The sequence below is a fragment of the Manacus vitellinus genome, unplaced genomic scaffold (genome assembly GCF_001715985.3).
Source record: "Manacus vitellinus isolate BGI_N305 unplaced genomic scaffold, ASM171598v3 scaffold_3_pilon, whole genome shotgun sequence".
NCBI lineage: Eukaryota > Metazoa > Chordata > Aves > Passeriformes > Pipridae > Manacus > Manacus vitellinus.
In genome coordinates, this window is record NW_021940535.1 from 10778361 (window position 1) to 10787391 (window position 9031).

Here is a 9031-nt window from a genome sequence, read left to right on the forward strand (position 1 = left end):
AGTGGGCTTTCATGTGAGAATGGCTCAAGAAGCCAATAACATTTGTATTTAAAAGATTACAGAGATTTTTGTCCTGCTGAAATAGGTTTCAAGCTGTGCTGAATCCAATTGTCAATACATTGACACAGGTACTTAGAAACTATTAAAGTTTTAACAAGCACACAGACAGATTTATTTCTTTCTTTAAGAGAATTTTAGTGAACTTGGGGGATACAAAAATCAAACACAGAGAGAAGCCTTTCGCTGCTCTTCTAGGATGTTGAAATGTTCATTTTGTCTGACTTGTAAATTCCCCCTCTCAGGCCTTGGAGAGGGACTGCCTGGTTTGCTCTCTGGCTCACTGGAATGTGCAGAGCTGGGCTGCAGCTGGGAACATCTGGCTGCAATGTGTCACTGGCCAACATACAGCAAGGATGGATGCAGCAAAGCAGGGGAGAGCAAAGCAGAATCCACATGTGTTCCTGTATGAAATACCAGGTCAGATGAGACTGTTCAGGATGCACTGGCATCCCTTGCACACATCCCTCCCAGCTCCGAGGGAGAACTGCCCCTTCCCTGGGAATGGATGCTCCCTCTCTTACATGGGTTTCCCTTCATTTCCACAAGAGCACTTGCTGCTTCTGCCCTCTTTTCACAGCTCTCGTGTATGCACAACTCTGCAAAAGCAGAGCCACAAGCTCTTCTTCACTCATTTATGTGGGGTTGGCAGTAAGCTCCTCTGTTCGTGGAGATTTGCCCAGCACCTCTTCTGAAATTAAGTTAATAAAGCTGGAACAGAACTAAATGAATCAAGTGCACAGAGAAAATAAGCTGACTTTAAATGCAAGAAGGTATGGATTTGCTATTTTCCCAGTGTTAATTTAGCACATATATGCACATGCTTTCATAAGGATGAATTTGAGCAAAGCTAAATTAAATGTCAGAGAGTTGGCAGTGCCAGGAATCTCACCACCCAGATGAGCACCAGGAGGTTGTGCCAACGCGCTGCTGTGTGTGCTGAAATCTGAGGGGCACTTCTCAGCCCAAAGCTGTTGCTGGACACAAGGAGCTCCTACCCAGCTACAGGGCCTCCATCCCTAAAGCTGCCATTTCCCTTGTGTTAAAACAGGGCAATCTGGAGAGTAGCTTCACTAAGGGCCTGGGATGAGCATTGCAGCTAACAGGGCTGCTTGAATTTGCCAGATTTGCTGCCCCCTCTGTTTAGCTCCAGTTAGCACCCCCAGGTCACCTGGAACCTGAGTGGTGTCTCAGCAGGCTTTAAAACCCTCTCTCACCTGGGGAATTTCTCTCCTCTCAGAGGAGCAGGTGACAGATGTTTTTAGGATGAGGATGATGTTGCTGAACCGCTAATAGCCACCTCCCCCTTATCTTCAAGATCCTGGAGCCACTGTGCCTCTTGATAATTGCTGCAATTTCCCCAAAACTTCTTATTTCTTAACACTCACTCCTGTGAGATGTCACCTGCAGGTACGAGTTTGTATCTTAGCAGTACCTGAAAAACCATGTTAGTCCTGAGCTTGGTATTAGGTGGTAAAGAGGGGCTCTGGCAGAATTAAGAACGTATGTTTTCAGTCCCCATTTGGATGCCAGGTGAGTCACTGCAAGTCCCTTTATGTAGACATAAGGAAGAAGTTTTTTACAATGAGAGTGGTAAAACACTGGCACAGGTTGCCCAGAGAGGTGGTAGATGACCCACCCCTGGGAACATTGAAGGCCAGGTTGGAACAGGCTCTGAGCAACCTGATCTAGTTGAAGACATCTTTGCTCACTGCAGTGAATTTGGACTAGATGACCTTTAAAAGTACCTTCCAACCAAAGCCATTCTATTATTAAATTATTCAATTATTATTATTATTCAATTATTATTCAATTATTCCCTTGGTCAACTTTTAGATGTGAGATCCAGCTGCTGAAGAAGACCCAGGAGCTGCAGGAGAGGTTGCTTACCTGTGGTTGAGGAGGAGAGTGCAGGTAAAACACTTGATGCAGCCTCCCACAGGCAGGCAGGAAAGACTGCAGGAACAGCAGGGCGCTGGTTTTCCACAAGCAGGGATCACTTCCTAGCTGTGAACGTGGGGCTCTATGCCCTGCTTTGTGCCCGTTAAGGGCTGAGCACAACCTCCTTCCTTCCCCTCACATTGGTGGGCAACAGCCAACTCAGTCTGCCTCTGTGATAGATGGGAGCTACCTCTTTCCTTTCAGGATACTGTGACTAGACTGCTCCAGTATCTCCTCCCCCTCAGGTTCACCTGCTCTGTTCAGGGACCTGTCTTCACCCTCTCCCCAAATGAATGCTTGGCTCACCACACAGCAGAAAATGGTCTGTTTATTCTGTGATTCGCAGCCATCAGCAGAACTTTCACATTGAGTTCACAATAGAAAATAGATAAGCCAAGAAGATGAAACATGTTGGTGTCATTCCTCTTTTTCTTTTAGTTTCAGCACTGTTGGCTATTCACTACAAACATGTGGGCCAGTGTGTAACTCAGTCCTTTTCAAATGGGGTTGCCATGAATTTAGCTGGTATCTTCTGGCAGTACTGTGCTGCTGTGTTTATATTTGAACAAGTTCCCTAGAGTTCAAAGCTACTGGGACTGACACAAGATTTCTCTGAAAAAGGGATAATGTGTGACTACTCAACACATGGAATATATTTACATTGCAGAATGAAGGCATTTTCCTGCCTCTCTTTATAATAAGACACCAGCAACATGCAGTGACAGGACAAGAAGGGATAAGTGAAATCATTTTAATATAGTATCAATGTATGAGAAACCACAAAAGAAAGGAAACATTTTCTGGAAAATTCTGCATATGTATATATTGCATTGAATAGTCTTACAGAAAAATTTACATCAGATACATGATTTTAAATATTTTAAAACACTGATTTGAAGAGGACAACAAATTGATTTCTCTCTTTCTGTACAGACATGGGAGTGTGATTTTCTGTTACTATAGTTTGCTGTTCTTCAGGAAGAGTACTCGTATTCTTCAGCACTGCGGCGTCCAAAATCCATCCAGCCCATGTAGTCTCTGTCATTTATCCTGTGAGTAGGATCAATGCTCTGTACCCTGTTTCCCATAACTGAGAGTCTTCCAGTGGAGCCTTAAGAAAAAATGTTTGGGAGAGCAGAGAGTGAGTGGACATATTATCCAAGTTCACCCATTTTCTGATCTGTTTTGTACTCAGATGTCTGCAATAATGGAAACTCTTGGATATAACAGTTATATTACATGGTCTGTATTGTGTCATTGGGGAAAACATCAAGAGAAATATTACTGGTAAGGTCCTTAAAGTGGCTTGGATTTTTTTATTGCAAAATAAACAGATCATTTTCTCCTTCCTGCTGCAGAAGCATTCTGCTACTGTCTGCCAGGAAGGAGTATGGATGCATTATTCCTTTTTCCTTCCTTTTTCACTAGAGAGCCCAAACCATTTTGCACTCTTCCTTATAAGGCTCTATGCTTGCTTGCTGGTATTGGGAGAGTTGATCTAGATGCAAAATAACCCTCTTCTTGAGAGCAGGCTGAAGCCTGAGACACCACAGTCCCACATTGCTTAAAGAGATATAGATGTAAGTACAGTGCAAGTTCAGTAACAAGCAGGGTAAAGTTATCAATCCCAGGTTTTGTGGAGAAGTGAGAATAGTTTTAAAATGGAGAAAATTGTATCTGGAATTTCTGGCTAAAGATACCTATTGCTGGAATAATACAGAGCTTATTACTATGTCGGTGATTTTTTAACAGCTTATCCAAATCCTTCATAATTCTGTTCACAGCAAGGTCAGATGCTGATCTATGATCTTGCCTTATCCTTTCTGTCTTCCTTGCTTAAGGCATCAAAGAGAAATTATTTGCAAGTAGAATTTATGCTTTAAAAAAAGGGCTACAATCCTCTATTTTCACATCATTATGTGATGTAACTAAAAAATGCAGGGAAAGGTAAATTACTTCTGTCTGTACTCCCTGAAAACAGATAAAATTGACACATGCCAATAATTAGATTATATTAAGCCTTGAGTGAGGAACAGATTCAATATACTCAGTGCAGACTGAGGCTTGGGGAATACTTGAACTGAAAAGGAAAAGAAGCCCAAATAAAATCCCACAGATCCAAATCTACACAATTCCCTTGCTTACAGTTTCTTGTGTTTTGAAGAAACCCTGGGGACTCTGTGCTTTTATATTTCAAGGTCTTCCTCACGTAGTGATTTATAATGAACATGACTCACTAAAACATAAAGCAACTGCATTGTTTTGTTAGGGTTTGTAGAGCGATAGGAGAGCTGAAGGTACAAAAACAACAGAAAAAGCGCCGTGTGTAGGACATTTACCTAGAACAAAAGTACAACAAATTTAATTATCTCTAGAAAAGAATGTCTACCATTAAATGCTCAAAAACCCTAGAAATTCACATTCATAATTCAAAAAAATGTAATTAAGTTAATGGCTCCTTAACATTATAACCAGTCAGGGCTAAGACAGCACAGAACCATCGCTCAGATGTTGGTGCTTAAGAGACATCTGAGCCTGTGCCGTGACCTGTGGGCTGTAAAGGCTCCCCTGGTGCCATTATGCTCTGCTCTAGCAAGGGCTCCTTAGACAATAGTAAATGTGCATGTTGCTGACTAGATAGCTACACCATCTCTCATGCCAGATTCATGCTGAAAGCCTGCAGAGGAATATAACTGAAACTTTGAGTCACAAACAGTGTTTATTTCTTACCAGCACCTTAATTACCTTTTCTCAGACCACCGGAGATTTCCTGTGGGTACTGCAGAATCAGTGTACAGCAAACATATTCAAAAATTGTAGCAGCTCACCTACGAGGCTGCCATCAAGCCCTAACTCTTTCAGAGAACTGAACTCTCTCACCATTTTACCTGGAAATGCTGTAAACAATCAGCATTTCTATTAATCACAAGGGCAAATGCCACCTCTGGTGTCTGGTAACACTAGCAAAAGCCCAGACTCTCTTTCCCCCTAAATGGAATTTTCTACTGAGTGTTATGGTTTAGACAGGTTAGAAGTGACTAATACAGAGTGTTCTGCAGATATTTCTGAAGTGCTGCCCAGAATCTTCATGTTAAATGAGCATATAATGCTCCAATGGGAACACTGTATACATCGTTATAAATTAAGTAAATAGTTTTTGTCCCTCTGAATCTTCTCTAATGAGCAACATCTACAAACCAGAGTCCAGCTGGCCTAGTCACATCACAAGGATTCCATCATCTGCTAGCAGACACTTCGTAGAGTTAATTATATATGTCAATAACACATATTTAGAAAATTCTCCTTCGTATTAATACTTATCAAAAAGACATCTTAAATCCAAAGGGATTTTTTTCCACTTCATCTGGTTAAACTGTTTGGAAATGTCAGCCAGGTACTTAAGAGTATATAATGGATACACAAACTAGAACAAAGTGTTCTGTTTCCATGTAGGTGGGCAACAATGACTAAACTGGGGAAAGGTAACAAGGATTCTGCTTTGTAGACTCCTGCAATAACATCCTTATTCAATAACAGCTTTAAGAGTAGCACTCAATTAACGAATTTCATATCTGAATTCTCTTTCCTTTAAATTGTATGAACTGCTAAAAGAAGTTCCTTAATGGATATTGTGCAAATTGCTAACATAAGATGAAATCTCTCAGGCTCCATTGAAAATTATTCTTCTTCTGTTGTTTGTAACATGTCTCTGTTCTGGGTACACAGATGAGTGTGTATGGCTGCATATGTAATGCATAAAAATGCACATAGCATCTCTTAATTGCAGACCACCAAAGATAAGCATAGGGCTTTGCCTAGCATAGAGGTCAGCAATGAAGCTATCAAGAGGCAAGGGTTAAATGATCTGCATTGTGTGGAGACGCAGGAGCAGAGAAAGCTCTTCCTTATATAAAGTGAACTTTATCCTAAGCACAGTTTAGGGCTGGGAGTGAATTAATTTCTCAATGTCTGTATGTCCAGGTAATCCTAATTACTGGCTTCTCTTGAAGTCCTCCTTCCTTCTTAGATGCCCTCTTTCCCTGTAGTACAAGGGACAGACTGGAGTGAAACTTCCACAAGTAAACAAAATTTGTGTAGTGGCTTTTGTTGAGCTTGGTAGTCAAACTGCCCATAGTGTAACTCTGTTGAGATACAAAGCAATACAGAGATGAGCCAGTTCAAAAGGAAAAATGTTTTCTTGGGCAAGTTTCAGTGGTCAATGATTTTGAGCCCTCATTTTTACTGGTAGCACAGATGGCACGTGTTTCTGCTTGTATAAAATATACACTACAAGATGTCAGCAGGGGCAGCTTTACTCTTTCTCCAATGTAATACAATTGTTTCCTCAAGTAATTAATAAATCTCATTATAAGAATTAAGCCCTTTAATACCATTGCTCTACTGGTGCTTCATGTCCTTGTTACACAGTGCCATGGAGGTTTTAAGTAACTGCAAAATTGCATTCCCAGGCTGCCTGAGACCAAAACCCTATCAGCAATTGACATGTTTTGAAGGAAATGTGCTTTTACTTATCACTGCTTTTAGTTATTGCACTCATAAACATGAATTTTGATGTTTCAAAAGCTTTCACACTTTTGTAATTTCCTCTGGGAACAAATATATGAAAAATCCAATACTCAGAAGATTTCCCTGGTACAGGTATTTCTGGTTGAGGTGAGGCTAGTTATTTGGTCTGTATTTACGCTCAGTAAAGTTTTCCTGCTCTTCTAAATTTAAAAAGGGGAGAAAGGAGTTTAGCTAAATGAAAAAGTTTGAAGAAAATGTAATTACTGTATTTTATCTGAGATATAACATACTGAAAATACCAACAAAATAATAAGACTATGAAAATAGTAGTTAAAAATAAAAGCTGGACTATAGCCTGACAGGTAGATGACATCTTCCTCAGTTACCTGTACATGACACTGTCAGTGGCTGCTATGTACAAATAATTTTTTTTTTGGAGGAGTTTTGCAGTAAATAAAGGAAAGCTCTCTACTTCAGGAATAATCAGGCAAAATCTAAGTCCTTTCTTCTCTAGGAATCATGTTAGATGATGAGGGGGTTGTCTTAGCACCTAGGTGTCCCTGCAGGAAATGCCACCGACACAGAAGTAGCACAGTGAGCAGGCTATACCCAGTACCTTTTCTGGCTTGCTGGAGATACTTGGCCAGCAAGGCGCCGATGTTGGCTCTTTGGTCGATGCTTCCATCCAGCCGTGCCATGGATTTCAGCGGCCCGGTGGACGAAGGGGCGCGGATGTGCCGGTGATGTTCTGTCAAGCTCTGCTCAAGCTCAGCAGCCAGTGGATTCCCGTTGTGCGAGCCCACGGCTTGCTGTCCGAAACAGCTCACCGAGAGCACAGCCAGGAACACACAGATGCAAATACCGCCGTACATCGCTGGGGAGGAAGGGAACAAAAGGTTATTAAAACAACCAGATGTACTATGTTGTATGCTGTCCCTAACCTCTTCTGCTGTTGGGGGTGCTGGTTTCTGAGCAAATCGGGGTTGTGTTGGGCTTTTTTTAATGTAGCTAGCTGTGGGATCTGTCTTAAGTTGCAAAACACATAAATAGCTAAATATCCGTTGATAAGAGGAAGATACAGTTAATTAATTAATTTTGTTTCTTCTGGTGTGGTGTGTGCTATGTCTCCCTAGTCTACTCAATTCTTATTTGCTTTTATTTTTTGGAAGTTGTATTTCATAAAAACTTAAGTGAGATGAATCCATCTCTGTGAAAAAACATCTCAGGGTTCAAACATTTCGGTATTTTGCCATTGTACTAAAACCTGCTCTTATTACAGGTACTCAGTTTTGACAAGTCCTATGAAGAGCCTATATTCTACCAACCTTCACTGAGTTGAACTTCAGTGTTCAAGAGGTTTCATCTCATCATAAACAAAAAGTAAAAACAAAAACTTGTCCCAAGGAAAGAAAAAGCAAAATCTAACACCCCTGCCCCGAAGCATTTGATCTAATAGCTGAGGTGGTAAAAGGTGTTTAGTTAAAAGCCATAAAAAATAAAATGCAACTTGTTAATCTTCTTCATATAAAACAGAGAATTCAGATTTTAACATGTACGAAGCAAAACAATGTTGGTTTACTAAATTGTTTTATCACATAAGCTGAAATAGTATTTTTTCTGGAAACAGAGAAATTACTCCCAGTTATTAGGAGAAACAAACTAATGCTATGGGGGTCATTTCCATTTGTAAATACACATGAAATATCCCAGCTATATGAAAATTTTTGAATCATTTAAGTGCTTTAACAGTACACTGAACCTAACATTTTAATTTTAAAAGGGGATAAAATTAGGTTTATTTGCTCAACACATACACTAGATTGAAAACATTTGTGATGTATAAAACATGGCAGTTTTAAAGTATTGTTAGGATATGAATGAAGAAGCTCATAAGATCACCCCGGCGTGGTTATTAGTGATGTACCCATCTAGGCTAGGTACTTAGAAACGGAAGGTGAGCTGCATCCTTTCAACCTCCCTGATTCCTGTATTTTTTACATACATACACACACACATACACACACACACACATGTATTCATGTCCATGCTATCGACTCCAAAGCCAACAACTCACCACCGCTGGCTGTCACCCTTCCCAGCCTGCCCGGTGGGGAGCCCACCGCCGACCAGACCACCTCTCCCCGCATCCCGCGCCCCGCGCTGGGGACCGCGCCCGTCGGGAGCGTCCGGAATCACTCTTTCCCCGGCGGACCCGGTGCTTTTTGCCCGACAAACAGCGGGATGCCCTCAGAACCGCCGCACAGGTAGGTGCCAGGCATCCCCCTTTCCTTTGCCTCCCTCCCCCCAACCCAGCAGTGGTGCCGTCAGAGGAGAGTGACAAGCGCTCCCTACCTTTCCGCTGCGGTTTCCCAAGGTCCGACTCGAGTTGGGAGTAGCGAGTCCCGTGTGTGCCCAGGCAGGGAAGTCAGGGGAGATTCAGCCCCGGCCCCTTAAATAGCGGCGGGCACCGCGGCGGTGTTTACACATCTCTGACGCAGCCGGGGCC

The 9031-nt window shown here is 41.8% G+C and overlaps 1 protein-coding gene across 1 annotated transcript; it reads right to left on the minus strand.

The window, feature by feature from the left end:
* Positions 1-2720: 2720 nt before the first annotated feature.
* Positions 2721-8978, minus strand: CCK (cholecystokinin). Its single transcript, XM_018075216.2, has 3 exons — positions 8878-8978; positions 7142-7399; positions 2721-3109 (listed from the first exon to the last, which is right to left on the minus strand). Exons 2-3 carry the CDS (start codon positions 7395-7397, stop codon positions 2973-2975), a joined length of 393 nt encoding a protein of 130 aa, XP_017930705.2. The 5' UTR covers positions 7398-7399; positions 8878-8978; the 3' UTR covers positions 2721-2972.
* Between the last annotated feature and the right edge of the window lie 53 nt (positions 8979-9031).